General features: G+C 37.4%; 1 protein-coding gene across 1 annotated transcript in view; it reads right to left on the minus strand.

The window, feature by feature from the left end:
* CDH6 (cadherin 6) overlaps positions 1-25,022 on the minus strand; it is a 96,686-nt gene that overhangs the window by 23,067 nt on the left and 48,597 nt on the right. The window contains exons 2-3 of the mRNA XM_053977697.1: positions 21,700-22,056; positions 28-322 (exon numbers count right to left, since the gene is read on the minus strand). Coding sequence (XP_053833672.1) covers positions 28-322; positions 21,700-21,927 — 523 coding nt within the window. The 5' untranslated portion in view covers positions 21,928-22,056. The remainder of the gene's footprint in view (positions 1-27; positions 323-21,699; positions 22,057-25,022) is intronic.

The following is a 25,022-nucleotide window of genomic DNA, read 5'->3' on the forward strand; positions in this document are numbered from 1 at the left end:
TGAAACCAGTTATTAGTTAGCACCTACCAACATCTGACATTTCGGGAATGCTGGCATTGTAAACGTCCTTTGTAAACATTGGCTCATTGTCATTGATATCATGGATCTTAATGATGAACTCAGATTCTGGTTCCACTGGTCTTCCAGTCCTTCTGTTTATAGCCTGGGCACGGAGTATGTATACAGGCTTTTCTTCCCTGTCTAGTCTCTTTGTGGCCTGGATGTCACCAGTGTTTTCATTGATAATGAAGAGGTCTCCTGCTCCATCTCCAGAAAGGATGTATTTAAGTGATCCATCTCCTTTATCCTGGTCTGAATGCAGCTGGTGGTGAAATGGGAATTAAAAAAAAAAAAAAAAAAGGAAAATAAATAAATAATTTGGACACAATTCTAGATACTTTAACCGATATAATGATATATGCTTTCCTATCAGTAACACTCAGCCAGAAGGCTGCACACTGCTTTTGGGAAATGAGTTGATACTACAGTAGAAGCAGTAGAATAGATTGAGTTGTGTCTTGATGTCAGAATTAAAATGGTCAGCAGTATTATAAGAAATTGCCTGAGGATAACCATGAACTGAAGCTGCAGACCACTTTCCCATGCTAAATATACATCAATAAAATCCATATTCTAGTGACTTAGGTGGAATCCTAGGAATATATAGGGCAATGATATCCTACAGTGAAAAACCAATGTGCTTGGGAATTGCAGTAAGCAAAGAACTAAGAAGTGGCTAGCCAAGCCACTTCTTGGGTTTAAATTCTGGATGCTTGGCTCTTATGTCCCATAGACATTATGTAATATATCATATAGTGCACAATAAATTAACCTACCAAATACATACACAAACAGCAGATAAATACATGTGTTCACAGATCTGGCAAACTAAGGCCAGAGTCAGGCAATTGTAACAGACCATTACAGCACTGGAAGTGAAGAGATCAGTTGCCTAATCCAAAGGGGCAGAGACAAAGCTGAAACATGGTGGGAGAAAGGGAAAGAAAAGAATGATGGTAATTAGCACACAAAGTATGAGCTGCCCAAACCATCATCTTTTATCTCCCCAGATGATTTCCACATCTCTTGGAATGTTGTTGAGTGACACAAAAGGAATAACTGATTAAATCATACCCTTATGGGCATTCCTTAAAAAAACCTTATTTATTCCCCTGGCTAAAATGCAGGCTACTCAACTATAACTTATTTTATTGTTACATTAGTGAAAACAAAAATTATAAAACGGAAACATTAAAATGGCTTCCAACGTGAGAACATAGGTAATGAAGTCAATGGGGAAAAAATCTGCTAGGCAGCAGATTCCTGGAAATAATTTCTTTCATAGAAAAAACCTGTTTATGAGTCAGGAGAGCTGGATTTTCTCAACCAGCTCTTTGCTTATCTTTTCCTAAATAAGAGTTAGGAAAAAAAAAAAACTCTGGTTGAATGTTTTGCAAAGCACTCAGCATTGCTGGATTGCATGCAGAGGACACTAAGATTTGTAGAATTAAAGAATCTTGGCATAGACTCCAGCTGTGCCTGGCTATGCCCCTACCATGCTGGGCAAGGGCAGCCTACAGCAAGACCATATGGTCAATGTTCTGGGCTTCCTTCAACTTTCTGCTCAAATCAGAAATCCACAGACAACACACTTGGTGGCACAGTGCTCCCCTGTGCGCACATATGCCAATGATCCCTAGAGAAAGCATGTTCCATGCAAAAAGTCTGCCTTTAAGGGCAAAACTCTCTGTCACCACACATTCCAAGACTGTCCAATAATACAAAATATCATAACTGTGGTATGGTTAATCATTAGCACACATGCTGAAGCACTCTTCTTAATTTTCTCCTTCAGGGATAAAATGGGCATTCTATGTAATTTTGCACAGAGCCCTTTCTCTTGCTAATAAGAATAGCAATAAGTAGGTTCTGTGCAGAATTTTTCTTAAACAATCTTCATATCCCTTCACAAAACCAGTCAATACCATTTTCTCTGTTTTTTGGATAACAAAATTTCCCAGAAGGCTAGTCTTGAAATTTGGAATAGAATTGAGGTCTCTCGAGTCCTATTCAGTTGGCCAATTTCCTTGGCTAGGGGGCCTAGAGGAACTATATTATTTACTAGACATAACTTCAGACTCTAAAAACCATCTATCAGACCAGCTTGTTAAGAAGTCAGACTAGAAGTCTACTGCAGGAAGTAATTTCAATTGGTTATTTGAATAGAACTTTCCTCAAAGGCAGCCTGCAACAGAAAAGGCATGAAAATAATTTTAAAATTGTGTATTTTTATGATTGTTTCACATCAAAAAGTCAACTTCTGTTTGCCTTGAAAGGCTGTTTAACTTTGTCTGTATCAGAATGGGACAAAAACAGCCCTCAGTAAGAGACTATCATTAATTTGTATGAGTCATGGAATAGTGCTGTTTTGAGACTTGGTAAAGGCTGAACTCCCAAGCTCATTTTTATCATCATTTTAATTAAACTCGGTTTCAACGAACAAAGTAGCAAAAAAAGGTCAAGATAGAAAAGGCGTTGAAACCACTGGGAATAGTTTTCCATAATATTCTTTAACTCACCTAGACTACTTAAAGAACTAAAAATGTAAACTTGTATGACTTCTTTCCTGTCAACTGTTTATTAACTTACCACTTCTCCTCCAAAATTTACCCACTTGTGTAAGACCGACTGTGACTCCGGATACCAAGACAAAGTATGCCTCGGTGTCATCAACAGTGAGAATGAGGTGATCCTCATCCACAGTTCAATCTTTAGACCTCCATCTAAATCACTATCTTTAAAAAAAAAATGCTCCCTTGAATAAAATCCTTTACAATATCTTTAGTTTTACAACTTTTTAAAGACATGACAGAACAAACTAAGTGCTCGTCTAGCCAGGCTGTATGTGGATTATTTACTGTGAGAGTCTGACCTGTGGGAGGTCATGTCCTACATGTATATTACAGAGAGCTAAGGCTGGCTCAATACTTGCTCTTCAAACAATGAACGCACAGCATATCATCATGTGTGGCCTCATCAATCTGGCTCACAGAGGATCTCTAAAAGTATGGCTGAAATCAATTTGATTTCAGTAAAGGAGGATAGGTCTCACTATTAGGTTTTTGTGGGATAGACCTGTATCGCACCACCTACTTAATTGCTGGGACAATAAATATATTATCAAAATAGTTTGGATTCTGTTCCCTTCTATTCAGAAAAAAAAAAAGGCTTATATATATTAAAAAAAATAAAAAGCCAAGCAGATCTCTAGAAAAGTTTCTCACAGGTGACAAATTTGCAACATTCCCTTGTGAGGAAAATAAATATTAGAAAAAAAAATATTATTTTAGATTATTTTATCTGTCCTTGACTGTTTGTTTGGTAGAAAAGATCTATCCAGGCAAAGACAATATTATTTTTTTTTTAAGTGTCAGTTTATCTTGGAAGTAATATTTTGTTTGTGTGACCTATATGAAGAGGGAAATTGCTACTACTACCAGGTTAAAAAAATTAATTTGCAAATAACATCAAACAACAAAAAAATAGTGCAGATTGAGTCCTGAAGAAAGGCCTGGGAGTGAGATGTACTTATAAATTCAGTTGATGGGGTTTGTATATAAAATTTAACACCATTGTGAGGTTATGAGGATGAAATGAATGGTAATAGCAACCCCATTTTCTTTTTCAGTTGAAATTATTTTTCACTATCTGGAAATGTCATTGTAAAGAAACTTTGCTGTAATGAAATATGTGCATAAATTATACTGCAGATGCTTTTAGCAGGATGGTCACTAGCCAATACATGATATTACATCTTCACTCTGTTTACTCATCTCTACTGCAAAAAGGTGTCCATTATCCTCTGCATAAAGTTAGCCAAATAAAAGGGCCATGGCAGATAGTCATGGGATAGCATTAAATGTTTGAAACACAGCTCTGATGTAATCTGGGCTGTACCATATAACCATTCCTCAAGACAAAGTTAGTGCAGCCAATTTTTTAAGTACTCCACTTTAGGACAGATTTTTTACTTCTGTTGGAACTCAGTGTTACTCACTGGTGTCCATTTCAGTTGGTGGCTGAACTGAGAAATACCCCAAAGGTAAGCAAAATGGTGAAGAACTAAGTCTATGCAATAAAAAGTAAATGCATCAGCAATTGCACTGTATTAATATTATAATAAATTGATTCACTTAGAATCTAATCTGGACACTTTTCTGACATTGTCTATCAATCACTGGCTAAGGCTGAGGATGAATGACAAATTAAAGATTTTACTATGCCCTAGGCATACTTTTACTCATTTTACTTTAATACCACTGTAAAGTGAGCCATCTGGTTTGCTTTTAATAACTTACAGTCAGATAAAAACTCTCCAGCCTCTATCTTTTTTTTGTTCCTCCCAAATGTCGTGGCCCAAACCATTCAAATACATTTGTCTGGACATGGAGAAGGCTGAATTGAAGAGATATTTAAAGTCCACTCAGGACTGGAGCAACAGCTCCCTGGATTGGACATTCTGCTTGTTGTCATATATGTAACTATTTTAAAGTGAGAGCTGTTTGTTTTCTGTTTTTTTTTTTTTTTTTTTTCCTTAAAATTAGCAATTAAAATTACAATCTAAGTAGCCTCGTTCTCCACAGTATCTCTGGCAGAGCCCTCCAAAATCTCCAAGGGTAGTAGCCATGGATTGTCTTCAGCATAACATCAAAGAAAAGGGAAGTGAAATCTCTGCTCAAAGTGTTTTTACACAAGCATTTTATTTTTTATTTATTTCTGGACTGAATATATTGACAGCATTTGTGTTCATTTCACATCATATCAACAGATAGCATTGCTTCATTTTAAGTAATACTCCAGGAAAATTTTACTGGGATTTTAAGAATTAAGTTGAATCCATTCTACACACTCAGGAATTCCTTCAGCAAAGCATATGGGAAGAATTTAAGGGCAACTTCCAAGTGCTTTTGCAGTAAGGCTACAAACTGCTGTGGTGCAGGGAATAGCATCTCCCCAGGTAAGCAATGGCAGGGCCTGGTAGCCATGGCTTGTCCCACCCCCCAGGCAGGAGCAAGGCAGCCACAGGTGACCAGAGAGCCCTGGTGCTGGGTATTGGGAACATCCTGGGAACGGTGACAGCTGGGCAGGGCTGTCAGGAGCTGGAGACTGGCCCTGGTGTGGTGTTTCTGGGGCAGGGCCATGTGGCTGACCTGGGGTCTTGGGATCTGGGCAGGAGGACAGGGACAGTCAGGCCTGGGCAGTGAACTTGAAGCCCTTTTCTCAACATGCTAAATTCACCTTGATATGAAACTTTATGAAACATCAGAACCAAAACTGAATAATTGAAGTGAGATCCCATATGTTTTAATAGGTTAAGACTAACCACTAACTTATTTTGTGTGTTTAAATGGAATACACCAGAGAGAAGTGGCTTTCTAGCACAGATATTTGTAACAAGGTTGTACTGAAAATGTACTTTTACAGCTGTGGTAATTAAATTCCAAAAAATTGAAATTGCAGGCCGTGACTATTCTCCAGAGTTAAATAACACCCCTCCTCTACCTCATTCTGTAACACTGATTTAAACAGCATAGTTAATCTCATTTGTGAAGTGGCTTTAGGTTATGAAAGACAGCTGTAAATTGCAGTTTAGCTCACACTAATGTCATTTTGCTGGTTAGGATACCTGGCAATTCAGTGGGTAAAATGGTTTTATATTCACCCTACAGACCAAATTCCTTTCCCTTTTGTGAATATTACATGCTTGTTGCTGAATTTCAGAGCAGTTACTGAATCTCTGCAAAGATCAAAGTCATTTGACCTTGGGATGTACACACTGAACCATCAACCTACAATTATGCGCAAATAAGCTGCCTGTTGCGTCTTATTATTAGTTTGTGTTTTTAAGAGTGACTTGATATTCTGGGGTTGGTGTGGTCCCATTTTTGTCTCCTAACATATTAATGAAATAGAGACCAAGCAAGCAGTTGGTAGGTAGCTAATGAAGAGAATCATGGTCTTACTCCTGGGAATATTCATAGCACATGATTTTGCTTCCAAACACCAAACTACTGTCTAGTAATGAACAAATTCGACTATATGTATTGCTTGAGGTTACATAGTGCAATATTGAAGTATTTAATAAAAACAAAGCATGCAAAAAGAGACTGCTAATGCTGTAATAGTAAAAGCAATAACAACCTTGCACTCTTCCTTGGCTTTCCTGGTGCTCTTTACCCCTACAGCACCAACAAAACCCCTCAATTACTATAATAACCAACTCCTTTAGTTGGTTTTCATCAAATAGCACCAAACTTTTTACTATACTTGGTGACTCTGTGTTAAAAGGAAAATGTCACTGGCTCTGCACATTAGGTAATGAGTATTTATGTATATTTTGGTGACATTTAAGTACACACTTCTTTCTAACTCACAAAAAATAACCCCAAAACACCACATACAGGTTCCATATACCTCCATATACACAAAACATATAATGTATCATCAAGGCCAATACCTACACAAATCATTTATTTCAAGACATAAAAGATGCTTCCAGAAGGTCCATGAAGAGATCCAGCATCACTAGAAATGCCAGATTTCCCATGGATGTGTGTGCCATGTTTTTCTGGTCTCAATCATGCTAAGCTATGGATCCTTCCATACACCACATAACCTATCTAACTCAGCCCTAAGTCAAAACCTTTTGTCTACCTCATATCCCTCAGATCACTGCATGGTTCTGGACACTTCCTGCTCCGACCTTTGTCCTTAAATCCTCTAGAAACTGCAAAATGGTGATACTTCTCATGTTCCTTACAAACTTCCTGGAGAACCACCATGGGCCACAGTGGTTGGTGGTTTATATGTGCATCTATGGAAAAGCCAGCTGACCAGCCAGTCAAGGCAAAAAGCAAGTTTGTTTGCCTGATGTAGCTTCTGTTCTTCAAACTGTACATGAGATTAATGATTTTGACACCTTTATTCCTCTATAAAATTAAACTCCAATAAGTTAATGGGCTATAGAGCTATTTAGAGGAGGCCAATGGGTAGACATAGAGACTAGACTGCTGAACCCGATTATTAGATGGCTAGATGCTTAAAAATAATTTTGAAGACAATGGGAGAAAGATGCTACAGTGATTCAAAATCTTCTTGGTGCTTACAGAAACTATAAGAGATGTTCCTTTCCATTCTTATATAAAGCAATTTGAAGATTATAATAAAATTTATATTCTATAGCATCAAAAATCAAGAGACAGACTTTGAAGTAAGGTTCAAACACTGCCATTTTCAAAGAAAATAAAACAATTAAAAACTATAAGATTAAAAAGAAAGACAAATAGACTTGTGCTAGCAGTTCACAGCACCATGATGCCTGATGTACAGCTGTCAGGAACAATGCTTTCACACAGGGGCTGTGTTTGAACTGTTACCATAGGTACATACAGTAGATTCACACTCTTTTGTATCTCCTCACTCACCTGAGATCTGCTGTCCTAAGCCATCAGCAGTAGGGCTTATTTTTCTTCACTTTTGAAGTGAAGAAAATCACTTTCATTTTTGATCACTTTCTTGCCTTTACAGATGTCACAGTTTATGGAGTAACTGAATGGGTTAACTATAGTAAGTGATTGTTTTAGTATGGTAAGTACAGTTCCTATACCACAGTTAATACAGCAAACGTGAAAATGGTTCAGTGTGACTGATTCCTGAGCGTTTGAATTTATTAATGTAGTTTTATCTTGCTTGGCTCTCACCATATCTAGCAAAGAAAAAGCTGCAACGGGTTCACAGTTCCTGTTCAAAGAAATAGCTGCTGTGGAGAATAGAAAAGATCTTGTTTCCCAAACTAGATGTGTTGTTCTTGTGCCAGCATTATGTTTCTGTTCTTAAGAGCATCCTCCCACATACATACATTCTTCCTCATCCTGCATTTAGAGATAATAATTCCATATGCTTTTTTTTTTTTAATTTTTATTTTGTTTTGTTGGTTTTGTTATTGTTTTTTTTTTTTTTTTCAAGACTCCCAGCCTATATACAGCTTTTGCTTGCAAAACAGGCACTTTTAAGTCCTCAGCTGAAAACCTGTTTACAATCTCAGTATCTTGTTTTCAAGTCAAGTGGATTCCAAAAAGAGCCAGTGAAGAAAAGGCCAGATATGGAGGGCTGATGTTCCAGCTGGTTTTCTGTAATTGCTGCATTTCAATTGGCCTTCCTTCTGTACAAATGAACATAGACTTTGGAATGTTAATATTTTCCTACCCTCATTTGAAACGAGTACAAAGGTTTGTTATTTTCATTGCTACATCAAACTAGTTCTTCTAGACTAAAACACTCATTTTTTTTCTCCTTCTTCTGTTCCTTCTCCTTCCATTTTATGACCATGCATTGTCTATTAGATTTTTTTTCTTAATGACTCCTATTTCATGAACATTGAATTTTTTCCTGTTTCTATTCCTTCCATTTTTAATAGCTCTCTTTTTCTACTGTAGTATATTCTCATAATAAAATAAATATAATGAAATAAATATAAATAAATAAATAAATAAATAAATAAAATGAAATCAAGAATCATTGAATCACTGAATATGTTGAGTTAGAAGGGATTTAACAGGATCATCAAGTAGTCCAAGTCCTGATTGAAAATATTAAATCTATAAAAAATTAATGAAATAGAACACTGAAGAAATACTGAGGTTATAGGAGGTTCCTGCATTTTAGTGTGTTGGTTTCTTTGGAGTTATTTAAAAATATACTATGTCTATTTGATTGTGCTTATATTTTTGATCCATAAGAGTTTGTATAGCAAACACAAGAATACCTCAAAACCTGTCTCATTCATCTGTGGAATCCTATTAATATAATAATACATAGCAGGCTGTGTTTTTATAGAAAGAACATATCTGCAAGATACCTTGTTTATAAAAAGTGTATCAACTCTGGTTGCATGCAAACAGGCAAATTAGCGGAAAAATTGATATTGAAATAATAGTAAGAAAAAATGTTAAAGGATATAGGAATTCAATACTTGAACTATTAAACATAAGTTAAATGCTTTATTAAGATAACAACCTTGGTGCATAGCATAAAGGGTAAAACAAAAATATCCTTTAAGGGTAACCTTTAACTTAAGTACTAGCTCTTTAAAAGAAAACAAAAACAAAACAAAACAAAAAAGCAGCTATGGGATTCAACAACAAAAAAGCTAAAATTGCACCCACTGCAAACAGTGAAAAAAGCTATAAGCATGCAGCAGCAGCGCTATCATCTGCAAAACATATTGTCCTGATATTAAGAATTGCAGGAGAATTTAAAAAATATCACAGTGATGCTGTCTTTCTGTTTCTTGAGAGTATCAAAATGTCAGTGAACTTTATCATTCATTTGCAAAAGCAGCAGTGACAATTTGTTCCCTGTAAATGAATAACAGCAAGAGAGGCTAAAACCAGTTTCATAGAGATGAACAAATTGAGAAAACGAACAGATCAAAAAGCACTAAGCATATTTCAAGCAACCAGGTACTCAAAGGCAAACTGAGTATAAAAGATGGTGGCATTTGATTTCAAAACAAATACAACACAGAAAAGTCACTATAATAAGACTAGAGGGTGATGGAGTGAAAAAAAATTAAAAATAATAAGATATATAAAGGGCAGTGGAATAAGAATTTTTCATTAGATTAGAGACAAGATGTAACGTGTTCTCTCACTTTGGAACCTCAGGTTCACACCCTTCAGGTAGGCTGGAAGGTCCAGGCAGGCTGGAAGTCTCTTTCTGTGAGGGCAATATGGGAGGCCACAAGGCCTGAGACAGACAGGGACTACAGTTTGGCTGATGCTGGGATCGTTGTTTTAAGGAATAGGCTGCCCAAAGTGCAATTGGGAACCTGTTGTTCTGTTTCAAATGTATTGAGCTAAGAATAAACATCCATACTCTGGTGACTCACACCTTCATTACACACCCTTCAAAATCATAAATGGGTTTTCTAACCTGATGCGCAAACATGTAGCCACAGCTAATCAGCTTTGCAAAAAATCAACTGGAATATGTCAATCCTTTCAACATTGCCTGGGACCTCTCAAGGCTTCTCCCTCTTGGGTTCCCCAGCTGCTTCTGCTCTTCATTGTGATTAAACAGGGACAGTGGCACAAGAGCTTTTGTCCTGTGCTGCAGTACACCAGACTAGCAAGGCACCTTATTCTGATCGCCCTTGTCTCTAGGTTCAACTGATTATCAGATCTTAATGAATATCTGGCAAAGCTGCAAACTAGGTAAAAGTATCTTCATGTTCTCTTGAGCTGAGTGCTGCTAAGCACTTCTGTGGTAATGTACTTTATTTGCTCCTCTTCCTGTTATCTCTAAGCCAAGTTATAGCAGGAATTTACAAAGTTTGCCCTTACAAAGACAAACAGGTCTTTAATTTGTAAAGAACAAGAGACCATGGTGTCAAGTCTCATCTCTATACATATGGGCTCTTGAATTTCATGTCCTTTTATCAAACTTCTTGTTTTTCTTTGAACTACTGTATAACACTAGAAAGAAGCAGTCTTCCTTTCAGACTATAAGGAACTCAAAACAATTCTGACTCTGAGTAATAAATGACCTCTCACTTAAAAAAAAAATGACAATCCATGGTTATATACTGAATTTTCCCAGTTTTACTTAGAGCAGTTGGGTTTCATTATGCCTTTGAAAGATCAAAGAGCTCTCTTCAGCTAAACAGTAGTGATGGTAACAATAGAGCATTATACAGACTTCTGCAATTACCCTCACAAAAGCGTGAAGATCTTGTTCTTCTCTCAAGGCAGGCCAATGCAGCTTAAAATCCCTATTTTATGCTTTTGGTCCATCTATTTAAACATCTGGATTTCTTTGTCAAAGCAAGAATTATTTCTTCTTGCCAGTGTTTTCAAACTGTGGGGTAGCAAAAGGACCTGGTAGACATGAAGATTTGCTTTAGTTGAGACGTCGGCATTAACGTACTAAAAAGTCTAAATGGCTTAGCCAACCTCAGACTTCTCACAACCTAGCTCAGGTACTAGGGAAACTCTCTTGAATAGCTGAACAGAATAGATTGAAAAAATTATTTTATCTAGTATATACAAATCAGTGATCAGGAATGATAATTCAAGCCTCTGAATTCTTGCAAGAGCTGTACGAGTAATTTTAGGAGACAGACATTGCTAGCATTGCAAATCTACCACATTAACTGAATAGTCAGTCATTGGCTTCAAGTTTTTATATGGCTTTTGTCACAGTCTTCCTGTCTGATCTTAGACAGATCGCTATTTGATGCTTCTGCATTCTCCCTGCAGCAAAATGTTAACAATGTCCAGTTCTGTATGTAATAATTATAACATGATTTGAGAACCTTGGGTATAATTTGTTCTGTGTTTATGGAAAGACTGGGTATCATTTAACTACAATCTAGAATAGCAAGACTGTGGCTTTACCACAGCTTACTGTATTTAGAGGGTGGGGCAGATGGCCTCTCCTCATTGCAGCTGCAATGGTAGAAAATCTAATTGTTCTCAGGTTTTTGTTATTATCCCCCAGCTGAAGGTTTGCCGTCACCAAAGTTTTGGATGGGTAGGTAGGGGGGGTTTCTGAATTCCAAGGTTGTCTATATTAGCTAAAGTAGCTTGAGGTATCTTAATAAATCCTTGAAAAGGAATATGTGTGCTCTCATTTGAGAAGTTAAAGAAAATTAAGTGCCTGACTTGTAATGACATTCAATGGGAATACAGAGTTCATAAAGGATGCATGCCTAAACTCCTTTCTTCAATTAGAACTGTGCCTACAATTCAAGAGCACCAACTTTCTTTACAGCTTTTTTCCAAGTCAGAGGAAATTAATTCCAATATCCTGATGTCCTTCCACTGACTATATTGGGACTTCTGTCCTGTAGTGCATTAGTCAATTAGAAAAGGAAATTCATATAGTAGAAGACGGCAGCAGGTATTCTGTTGAGATTAGGAGAAAATATTTTTTTTAAAGAGTACATTCAGCAAACATGCACTTCAATAATAATTTTAGTGTATGTGCTTTAGTCTTTAAATTATGTGATGTATATAGTTAGTGAAATAGGTCTGTATTATATGTCCAGATTTATTTATCTTTGATTTCTCTGGGAATTTACCCAGGGACAGTTGATTACTCTTTATCAGTGGTCAGAATTATCTGTTTAATCACTGACAAAATATTTTCTTTGGAATCATGACCTTTCAAAAATGCTTCATAATTAAATTGTAAGCAAATACAGCCCCTTAATTAAGGTATATGAGCACATATATTTCTCAGTCTGTGAAAACTTCTCTTCTCCTGTGGTGGTATGGGAGAACCTAGCTGAAAGATGAATAGCAAAAACAAAAAAAAAAAAAAAAAAAACCCAAAACCTTGGCCTAATATCCAGAAATGTTTTTACTGGGATATAGTTGAATAAAACATCAGGCTTCTTCAGCAAGTAACAGCTTCTGACTACTCCCTGATGGATGCGCTTGAAAGCAAATGCTCATCCTTTGCTTACTGACAAAGGTGACCCTTTGATATTCTGAGTGCTTGATGCTGACAATCAAACCCTGAAATGTGTGTATGAATTTTATATGCTGTATAAAAGTGTGTGTGTCAGGGAGGAAGAAAGGGGATGGAGAAGGGAGGATACAGACAAACACTAAAACAAATGAGAACCCACATTCTGATTTAAATGAAGACTTAACAAAAAGGATACTAATTCATATCCATAAGTTTAATTGAGTCTTTAATCTATTTTCATGCTTCTGTCATTTAGTTCTATAGGTCAGAAGCTGGGAAAATGAGAAGTATTTCCATTCTATTATGTTTTCCAACTTTGTTTCTAAACACAAGTTTGTGTTATATAACCAGATAATAAAGGTTTTGTGAGGCAGTAGATGCAATACAAAATTGTCTCTCAATAGGACCCTTTTGAGGAAGACTCCTCAACCTAGAAAAATGTTTATGGAAAATGTTAGGCAAGTCTGGCATTGAGTAGATTCTTCTTTCAAATAAGTATTCCTCAAAGTGCCATTAGTGAGGCTGTGAAGGGACAGCTCAAGTGACCTGAATGCTGCAGCAGAATGTAGATCCTTACAGAGGCCAGGTTAGGAAGGCAAGGAGGTGGATTAGCAAATAATCAGCACATGTAGGTGGAGCTTTGCTTTGAAACAGGTGACAAATCAGTTGAGATCTTGAAGAAAGAGGACAAGCCAACACAAGACATCACATTAGGTATCTGCCACAGACTGTCTGCTCAAAGAGATGAAGCAGATGCAGCCTTCTTTAAACAGATGGAGTAAACCCTGTACTCTTGGGGGACTTTAATCATTCTTATGTTTTCTGGAAGGGCAATATGTCTGTGTGCAAGCAACCCAGGTTTCTGCAGAATGTCCTAAGACAACTTCTTCACCCAGGTGATTGATGAGTTGACCAGAGGGTGTGTTTTGCTGGACCTATTAGTCATGAATAAAGGAGAACTGCTCAGGGATATGGAACAGCACTTTGCCCACAGGCCCCAAAGAGCCTTGAGTCAGGCAGAAAATTCTGGTAGAGTGAAGCATTACCCACAGAAGAGGAAAACCAATAAATCAGGAACCTTTTAAGTAAATTGGACACATTTCCATAAAAAAAAAAAAAAAAAAAAAAGGATGCATCTAAGGACAGTGACAGTGATGAAATGTTTTTTTTTCTATAATGTCTGAAAAGCCATAGTCTTTGGCGAAAGTTCTTAAATTCTGAAAATAGGGAAAGTCACACCAATTCAGGTTCAAGATCAAGGATAGCCTATCTAGGAACGCATATTAATTTTGACTGGAGAACCTGGAATTCCTTTGGTGAGAATACTTGCGTCTATGCTCTCCTAATGATATAATATCTAGTATTCATGAAAGGAAAGAATTCTCTCTGAAGCACATATAATTGCTGTGATACTATCAGTCTAAAAATTCTAAAGGAAATTGTTCATAAAATATTTCTGCTGGTAAAATAACAGATATTTGTAAGGTGAACGGTGTAGATCCTGACAGGATCTACCTGCAAGTAGCATGAGGGTCAAGCTCACCTGAGTTTACAAATACCACAAATATACATGCAAGAGTTTTCTTCCACAGGCATTTACTCTTTGTCTGCAACTCCCTTGGCAGTTGTTATTCCCAAGATGTGGGAATTATGTTATTCCCATTCTGTGAGCAATTTTAGCCGATGTAAGCAGCATTAACTGTGCTTTAAGCAACTGACCTGAAATGTGTAAAACTACACGAAATGGAAAGGAACTATGAATGAATGCTCTGACACCTCAGTTTGCATGCCCTTTAAATCCTCTGCCAGTACCCTGATCAGCTTGATTGCAAGGGCTGTTAGGTACGAGGAATTATGTCAAAGAGCCAAATTATATGTTGTTTGGTTCTGTCTTTTGGGGAGAACCTTTCACTAATGACAACATGATGTTAAGCACAAAAGTTATACAAATGACTTGACTGAACTTGATGTTGCCTTCCAACCTGAAGATACAGAATGGGCAGAGATGACCAATATGTTAAAGATGACTAAATGATCATTATGTGAGCCTGTGCAATGCATTAAAACCTCCTTTGTTCCAGCAGACATCTAATGTGAAACATCACTTAATGTTTCACAAAGAAACAAAGTATGAAATAAAGCCAGAGGACAATATTCCTATGAGAGGCCATTTCAGATGAGCTCTCTGGGAGCCCTGCCCTGTACCACATGGCATAAGTAAGCTGGGGATAGAAGGACTGAAATCTTCATCAGATACGACTCCAAAATAAACAACTCTGCTGAGAAAACAGTGGGAATTCAAATTCTAATATAAACATTTGTTAATATTTCCCCCTTGTCCTTTAATGTAAGTTTTTAACTTCCAGCTCACTCAGTATTTTATTTCTTTACAACCTTTGTTTTTCTGTTTTGAGGTGGTTTTTTTTATGAAATTAGAAGACAGGAGAGAAAGGACTGATATTTTTCCCTTCTCTTTTCCTTTCAGAGGGCAATTCTTTCCTTTCCTTCATCTGCCACCTCCGACTTTCATGACAACTACAAGCTTCACTGCATCCTGAAGTACTTGCAAGTGCATGCTGAAGTTTCTTTCACCCCATTAATGGTGAAAGCAAGCCACAGTCTGCATTAGCGCATACGGATCAACAGTAGGCATTCACATCACAACACATTTTCAGTTTGTGTTTTGAAATGTTACACTGACTGGCCACAGCTCTCAACCTGCTGCTGCCCCACTGTGAACTGATGTTCAACAATGAGGGAAATGGCAGGGAAAGAAAAGGGAGGCACAGACAATATATTTAATTTAATAAAGAGATTTCTCTAAGCTTTACGGTTTACTATATTTGATAAGCCAACTGTAAATAACAAATGGTGGAGTAACAATGGTTGTCTTAGGCCTGAAAGAGGGATTTTATTTTTCAGCTGTCCCTAGCCTTCAAAATTTATATTCATGATGTTGCAGCTTCATAGTGGGAATGCTATTGTGCTGTACAAGCAAATAAGAAAATAGTAATGCAGCTCCAAATAACAGCAATTTAAATAATCCATAATCAAGCATGAACTTCACATGTAGTCTCTCCCTAGAGAGGAAGATTAATATGTTCAGCTGTTTTTCTATAGCTGGAAGTCTAGGGACACACAAATCAGGACAATGTGCAGACTGCTAACAAGAGTAGAACAGGATAATCAGTGAAAAGATGTGATCCAAAATGTAAGCATGGTATAAGTGGGTAATTAGCATGTGGAAAACAAAATTGTTTTGTTTGGGACACAAAAATGAAAAACAAGAATTAACAGAAATATTGCCTTGAGGGTCCCAGGATTTGCTTGCTTCTGTAGGCAGAATGGGAAGAAGGGGAGGAGGTTCTGTATCGTTACACTGTAAGTACCATCATGTGCCGTAATGAAGGAAATGCGGTTTGTTTGAAGCAGATGGTTGTAAGGCTCTTATATTGTGTAATATATTTGGATACAAGGATGATGCCAAGTAGATTCACAATTATGATGATCGTAAACATTAACCATGCTGCATTTCCTGCCTTTTCATTTTCTGAATAACATCCTTGCCCATCCCACCCATTGCTCATTATCTCCTTTCTTAGCCCCTGTGTGATGGTTTAAAACCTGCAAGCTGTTTCTGGATTGTCGTTGTGGGCCTCTAACCTCTCAACTGTCCCTCATTACGGAGTTATCTCTGTTCCGCAGGGACCGACAGCACAGAGAACTGCTACCAGCGACCGTAAATCTTTCAAAGAAGAATACAAGACAAGTGTGTGTATGTGTGTGCAATGCAATATAGAAATGAAGGGCACTTGGGAAAGTCAAGTGCTGGAACATAAAATATGACTGATGGATGAGGAATAATGGAAGCGCAGATGTGCCACAGCATTTGTTCTACTTTTTAAGAGAATGACAAGTACTAGGCCTACTGAAGAGGGAGGCAGGTGACCTAATCATAGAAACTGGGGGGGGGGGTGGAAGCGGGGGGGAAGGGGCTAAGAACTCTGATTTTTTTTTGTTTTCCAATCTCTGCTGTGAAGTTTCTAACTTTTAGCTGTGTGGAAGGCCACTTAACCTCCCTGTACATCAGTTTTGTCACATGCAAAAGGCTAGTCTTAATGCTTACGGTTCCTCTGGGTGCAGAGTGGAAAATCTAGACAATGAGAGAGGCTATTCTAATTATCAAAAATGAATGGAAGATTCATTTGTGATCCTCTCTGAATAAGCAGAAGTTACAAAGGTAACTTTTAACTTTAGGCATTGTAAAAATAACAAATAGTCACTGTGCTTGGAACAGGAAACTGAAGGCATCAAGTATATATCATAGTGCAAGTTACAAGGCAAGGAAAGCAAATACTGACCAAGTGCCAATAAAGCAGCATAAAGGATGTTAAAAGTGCAGATGGGGGAGTCATTTTAGTTTGCCTTTTCACATCTTGCTTTTTCAGGGTACAAAAATTTTAAAGGTAAGTACAGAACACTAGTGCACTAAAATCTGAGAGAAAGTGAAGATTTCTCTTGCTAGTTATCGTGCCATCCAATTAAGATATGGTACCTTTTAACCATTGGAGTAATGTTACCCATTACTTCCTAAAATGCTGAAAAGGCATGGACTGTATTACATGACAATAATTTTCTTTTTTTAAATAGCCCCTTGTGTGTGCTCACAGGCAGATAATTTTGCCTCAGCATGTTGCTTAGTCCTTCTACTTGAAATAGTTTGGAAGAGATTCTGCCTTTTGCTTCATTTGCTTCGGCTGAAATACGCTACCGTGCTTGCCTTCAGAATAGTTGTAGCCTAAAGTAAAATCAGACAAAAAAAAAAAAAAAAAAAAAAAAAAAAAAAAAAAAAAAAAAAAAGGCAAAACACTGCTGAAACGATACTGTGATAAAATTTAGTTCATCCCCTCCTCAAAAGCAGGGTCAACAGTACCTTAAATCATTCCTTGACAGATGGGAATTCATCTTTCCAAGAGGTTCTTTCAACACCAAACAAAAAGATTCTGGGTTTGCCTACAGTAACACAGTATACTTTTTGCTTTGCCAAGCCACATACCAGCAGGAGTTTTGACTTTATCTTCCTTGAAAAATAGAGTTGTCAGCAGAAGTTGATTGTTTATGATGGGTTGTACAGGTAGTAACATCAGATAGCTTCCAGGCGAGAATACTGCTTGAACTATATGAACATCAATAAGACACAGCAAAAATGAAAAGTATGTCTGGAAGTTTCCTTTTAGTGCCAGCCAGCCAGAGTGTTACAAAACAATTCCACAGTTATGCCTCTTGTTACCAGGAAAGCAGGTTAGTCCTTTCCATTGCAGACTGGCAAAAGCTATTCTTGGGTTAACCAGTAAGATTTAAGACTTGTTCAGATCTTTCTCTAGTCTTAAAGAAAGTGCAATCCTATCCCTTTATGTAACAATGATTCTAGGTTTGTGCTCTAAACTCAGTGATGGATGCCAGTACACAGATTTTATGTAGCCAGTGGGACTGCCATGTCAAAGCTGTCAAGTGTATACAAAGAGTAAGTATACCTATGAGTATGATCTTGGAATAGGGCAGATTTTTTTTTTTTCTCCCCTGGTGTATCTGAAGATCTCTAGGAAACACAGCATATATTTTTATATCCAGTTGTACTACCACTTCATTGTTTACCTGTGATTTAAAGCTGCATTTACCTCAGCCCTTTCAAATTGTACTAAGCAGCCATGTGTACAAAAACCAACTCAGATGTTGCAAATTTTGGCTAGGTAGTAGTGCTAGACTTTGATGCTCATGTAATTATTTTATTTTATTTTTGGATTGAGTCCCTGCCAAGTGCTACAATTTCTGAACCAGAAGAAAAGATATATTCAGGTTAAAATGTCACTGTGCCCATCAGTCACACTTCAATGCATAGCCATAGTTCACAAGTTATTCAGCAGTGCAATGAATAATTCCAGTCTAGAACTTTTCTTCAAGTTCCTTAAGGTCTGAGACTAGAGTGACTGGGGGCATGAATTTCATCTCTTTTTAAAAAGCCTTTATTTCACAAATATACAGGAATGAAATTGAGGAATACAAGGATGGGTAATAAAGCGATCGATCTGGTGTCGGTGACACAGCAAACATCAATTTGTGTTTATAACATTGTGTCTTCTTGGCAGCTGCACATCCTTGTCCAGCAAGATACAGCTGCATGTTTGGGTTGACAATGAAGTGTGTGGCATACAAAACTGGGGAGCAGTTTTTAATAGCTGACAGTACCCACAGCTACCAAAAAACAGGTTTCATATATGCTTGGACAATTAACTCCTAAAGGATGAAAAACTCTGGGTTCAATGAATAAAGAGTGTACAGGGTATAGACAACAACAATGCTTTGGTCTGTGACTCAGATGATGCTACAGCATTGTCTTCAGTACTGCTTGAGCTCTGTCTTCAGAGAAACTACTTTTCTCTTTTATTATCCCAAACCTGAATGCATTCCCTTTCACTGTTCTTTCCCTATACTCTAAAACTACTATGATGCAAATCTGTTTTTTGTAGTTTAAACAGTTACAGGATTTCACAACTGTAATTTGGGCATCTCATACAAATAATGTTTTTTAGAATCTTTCACAACAGACTTCTTACAACTCAAATTTTTGAAGTAGATGTTTGGATTAAACAGATGTTAGAAAAAATGAAGAAGCAAAAGTGAAACCAGCATAAGTAAAAGATTTTTTTTATAGCTTATATAGAACCTTTTCTTTTTATGGTTATGATGTTAATGCCCACCAGCTTTAACCTCTAAACACAAAAACCCCAGAAGATTCATGTCTGCCTGTTTATACAGTAAGACCTAAGCACAATTCCCTTTTATATACATATATTGTTATTGTTTTAAAAGATTTTGCTGTTCACATTTCTTCTTTATATTCCTACCATTTTTAAGTCCATATTTAAGGTTAACATTTAGTCCTCTTAGAAAAAAAAATATGCTTCATAAAAATGTTCATAATCCTCATTTGCCCACATCAATCAAGTTTAATTGCTCAGTTAAATTGCCCAGTTACCTCAATTTAGAGACATTTAGATGTTTCTATCATTTCCCCTTACACCAATCCTCAACTTTAATAATAAAAGGCTGCTCTTTCATGCCTCTTGGCTAATTGTTCAGTTAAAACAGTGTGAGCAGTTCTGGCATTTGAAAGACGTGTGAAAGGCCACTTGTGAATGGCTTAGGAACACAAAATCAATGACATTTATACATGATGTGTTGTTTCTATGCTTTATAACAGAAAGTGTAATAAAGTACAAATAGGTGGAAGAAAAACTTTTAAAAATAACATACATTTTTTAATCTTTCTGACTCCTATTGAAGTTGTCTTGGTTTTCTGATCCAACTAGACGATTTTTAAACTGTCTCTCAGCAAACTTATCCTGCAGGAATATTCACTTCCCCATCAGTCCCTCTGAAGTCAATAGCTTGTACTCTAATTCTGCAGTAGAAAGAATGGGGGGCTGATGAGGTTTAATGTCAAAATTCACAGTGACAATGAGAGACTGTAGGATCACCTCAGGACCATATGCTTTATCTTTGAACAAAAAGATCCCCATTACCCTGACTACCCTCAGCAGACTGTGAAACAGGAAAATGTGTGAAGGACTTCTGTCTTTCAATTTGCTGCCTTTTTTTTTTTTTTTTTTTGTCCTTGACTCCATGTTTCATACCTGTTGTTTTTTTTTTTTTCCTTCACTGTCTCATCTTCTGTTTTTGTTTTTGCTCTCTTTAGGTAAACTTTCTTGCAACTCTTATCCTCTACTCCCATTTAATGTATTTCCCCCCTCCTTTTCATCTTGATTCCTCTTTGTAAAGCTTCTGTTCCTTCCATCTCAGTCTTTCTAGTTCTTTCCTCTTACTCTCTTCTGTTTTGGTATCTTTTCTTACCCTCTTATCTTCCTTCTCTACTTCTCCTCTCTGAGGACTCTCTGCCTTTGGCCTTTTCCTGTAGATTGGGCTCAATGGTACCTTTCATGAATGCTGATTATCCTGGCTGGAGTTCTATGAGTATTACACCAGCTGAGTAGCTCTTCATTTGAATCATGCCTTGCAGCCATTTAGCAGGAAAGGAATGTTGCATCCAACTTTGACTGACAGCTGACTGGCAGGCAAGAGAAGCAGCCACCATCTCTCATGGGAATGCTCAGGAACTTGCAGAGGGAGATAAAATGTCAAGCCATTGTGATCTGCAGCCTTTGCTAAGAGGCTTGAGAGATCAAACAAAATCAGATACACCCTCATTTTAGTTTGGGAAACTAAGCTGTATTGTTTCTGCTTTGAATGTCATCATCAGTAGCATAATTTCTGCATTCTGCAAGATATATTCCTATAGACTGTGGAACCTGGGGCAGTATAGACTCTCTTTAGGCTCTTAACACAGGTGCATTATCTCTACAGCTCACATAAAGTCTGTTACCTACATGGAGATCTGCTGCTCAGGGAGGCAGATGTTCTCAGAGTTAAGCTACAACTTTTCTTTTTAAAATTGTTTTTTGACCCTTTCCCAACTGACAGCATGCTTTGAGACTAGAATTTTTCATATGCCTGTTGCTTCTTAGTATATATGCATAGTGTGCTTCAACCATGCTTTGTAGTAGCATTGCTGATGGTGTGAAGGTCATCATCACACAGTCCTCAGTGGCACCACAAAACCTCATCAGAAAATGGCTGTAGCATTGTTGTGTGCAGTGGGTAATAAAAAGAAAAGCAATTACCTTTTGCTAGGTAGACTCCTCACCAAAAATGTAGGTACGGTGAATCCTAACTTAGATCGAAACCTCTCCTGGTTTATATAGTTTGCAGCAAAATCAGCGAGCATGAGGGAAAACACATATCCTAGTTTAAAGCTAAAACTCTAGCCTGTAATTAAGCTGCATTATTTCCAGACACAAAATAAAATGCAAAATCTTTAACAGAATTGCCAGTGATTTGCCACGGGACTTCCTGGTTAAATGAAGACTTGTTAATTACATTCTGAAGCTGAAGCACACTAACCTTTCCACTGAATTACTCCTCAGCAGAAGCTGGGCACACAGGAACACAAACTAAAAGTTGTAGCAGGCATTTTTCTTCCCTACTTGCTACTGCTGCATTTCCAGTGCTTCTAAAATCAAAACATAGATGCATACTAAAGAAACTTACCTTGCCAACATATTGGTAGTCAGTTCCTGTGTATTCCTCCAATAAAAAGAACTGATTCCACATCCAGCTCCTTTTGGAACGATGGAGGTCTTGCCTGCTGTTTCCAGACAACACCAAAACCTCTTCCTTTTCTGGAAAGCCACTAGTCCTTTTGGATAATGGAGTTAAGAAACTTTGGTGGGGCTGACCAGCCCAAAACAGCAGCCAGAAGCAATGGTAAGTTCTCATCACGGCAACACAAGAAGGTCTAAATAATGATTTTTTTGTCTTGTCCTCAAATTAACCTACTTTACTACACTAAATCCAATCTCATGCTGTCTTCCTTCTTTAAATAGTCTTTGCAGTCTCAAAGGATCTCTGAAAAAAAGAAAAAGAACAACTATTTTAGCATTTCCAAAGCTGCTTAACTGTCATCACTGCAGCAGTTAAGTCCACAAAGTAGACGAGTAATAATGATTGTTGAAAACCTGGGCTGTTTCTGATTCAAAATGTTGCAAATAGTCCTTCAAATTATCACAATGAGTCGATATGAAATATGGGGAAGGAGTCATGATGTTTGGATTTAGGGTGTGTGTGGGTCCCCTTTAACCCCATTTGTTTCCCTTCATTGATAAAGGCAAGTCAGATATTTCTCTTTTTACTGCCTGAACTTTGGGATGTAACTGCTTACTTTCTGACTGGGGATATTGATGAGGTTACCATATTACATTAAAGAAGTGCTAGCAAAACTGCACACTGTCTTCCCAGGAGATATTCTGTTGCTATAGTTATGGACTGAAGAAACTGGACTTAACTCCAGGATTTTTCCCTCACATTTAAGGAGTTTTGGCTTTGATTCAATTTAGAAAGGAGTCAACTCGGCTTAACAGGTTAGTGAAATAAATGTGTGTATTTATCAATACTTTACACATAATAGACCTGCTTCTTATTGCATAGGAAATGAAGTGGACACTATGATTTTCTCATTATCTAGTGCCAGAGTTTTGAATCTTTAAATACATAGTTATGTATGTAAATGCTTTCACTAATAACTTCTAAAAATAGAAAACAAACTGCAGCTAGTTCATTGCTACCTGTGGGTTTTTACTAGCTACTGCTTCCTATTATTATTAATACAAAATATTGGTGCACCTACAAAATAATTACAAAAGTGATCTCTATCTCTGAATATGACATAATTTTCAACATGCAAAAAGCTACAGATACAGTACTCCAGAGTACTGTGGACAGCTCTTCTGTTTTTAAAAAAGCTGAAAACTTCTATTCAAAAGAAAGAAAATATACTATGTGTCTCAGGTAACCAGTCACACAAAATATCTAATGAACCGCTTTGGAGCATTTTAGAATGTGAAGAAATCAGAGTTAGTTAGAATAGAAATAGATAGATAGATAGATAGATAGATAGATAGATAGATAGATAGAAACATTCCACAACACATATTTTTGTTGTAAACACTTCATTGAATTTTTAGTTCAAACAGATCTATAACCTTAGAGAAGGATAATTTGATTAATTTTCATTTTCTTTCTCACTGATGATCTTTGGAAAAAAGTTTAGTGGTTTTGTTGTTTTGTTTTTTTTCAGTATTCTGACAAAAAACCAATAAATAATTCTGAACCAGCTCAAAATTCAATACAGCATCTCCCAGTATTTGTAAATGAAGACTGTGGAATGAGAATCTGACTATATGAAACGGAAAAGAAAATTTTTGTTTGTTTCATTGTGTTTCATGAAACACTATTTGGATCATATTCTACATCAAAGACCATTTTTTCTCCTATAATATGTTTTTGTCTATTTAAAGGTGTACATTAGACAGAATTTAGCCTTTGAGCTATGCTGTAGGAGTTACAGCACCTGCAATGCCTCGGGTGAGCTACTCGTCTGGCTGACATTTTCTTGGTAATAAATTGCATAAAATAACTTCGAGTCTTTTAGAGTTCCTGTTAGTAAATAATTTCCTATAAAGAAATACCACTTAGCTTTGATATGAATAGTAGGTAATGGAACAGGACTGTTCAAACAATATTATTTTACTGTTTCAAAACGTAAAATACTCTTAAGAGGTAACTTCTACGTGAGAAGGAGTAAGATTTTACCATCTTACTATGTAAAGAGTACAATTAATTCTGGCACAGTGTAATTTCTTCTGGAGAAGAAGGAAGGGTTGCAATTAGCTTTCTTATTAGTCAGGGAAAGACAACTCTGTCCTGCAGGTCATGGGAGCTGTGTCCACACACAGCTTTGAGAGTTTGTGAGAGAGACACAGATCCCTGGGTGTATTTACACATACACGTAACCATGGACACAGAACAGCAAAAACAGAGCTGCGTTCACAAAAAGACCTTTCCAGAGGAGAAACAGGAAAAGCTGGCATGACTAAGCTTTACAATGTGTTCAACAATTGCTTTCAGTGTAACTGATGGAGCAGTGGCAAACTAAAGTGCAGGTTGCTAGAGCAGGACACAGGCAGCAGATTCAGCAGATTCAGCCATCAGGATAGGGAGACGTGAGGTGGCTTTAACCCTCTCATTGTCTACAGTTGCTTTTCTCCTCCTTCTGTACCCTTCTGACCTGTGTAAGGTCTTGTCCTTTATGGCTCTGCCAACTTTGATTATTACCCTGGCTCTCATTGGACTGTATTCAAGTGGATATCTTCCTTCATGTGATATGGAAGAGGAAATTGCATCTCACACAACATTTTTGGACTTCCATTTTCTTGCTAGCTTGCAAGTACTTCCCCAAGCGGGGGCAGACCTGGTGAGCTGCCGTGTATCAGGATGGACATATCAGGATGATCTGTGTTTGGAAGGCAGACATGGAAAGATGTATTAGACAGTGGTTCTGGCTGTGTACATGTGTCTTCCCTTGCTGGGGAGGCAGAGTCTGAGGTAGGGAGTGCAGCACATGAGCAAACCTACTACTTTGCTATTAGGGATGTCTGCATGGATTTTTGAGGCATAAGGAAGTGAAAATCATCACCTGACAGGCTCCTCTAGTGCCCATACCACCACCTCTATGGCCAGATCCTATGGTGAGGCCCTATACCTCTGCTCCTGCACATAACATTTCCTGAGAAGTGCTGCCTGGACCAACATTACCTAGATGGGATTTGTGCCAGCCTTTTAAAGGATCAGTTCTTCAAACACCAATTGCCAGGAAACAATTATTCCTGTGGGGGAATTTTCTGCACTTGAAGTCAGCTATATTTCACAGCTCTGATGTCATGGGAAAGGTTTTATAGTGGCTCATGCTGAATTATAGCTTACAAGAATGATATCATAGCTGTGAAATACAGCCCTTTACTCTTCCCTGCAGAGAT

This window comes from Vidua macroura, chromosome 1 (assembly GCF_024509145.1).
Source record: "Vidua macroura isolate BioBank_ID:100142 chromosome 1, ASM2450914v1, whole genome shotgun sequence".
NCBI lineage: Eukaryota > Metazoa > Chordata > Aves > Passeriformes > Viduidae > Vidua > Vidua macroura.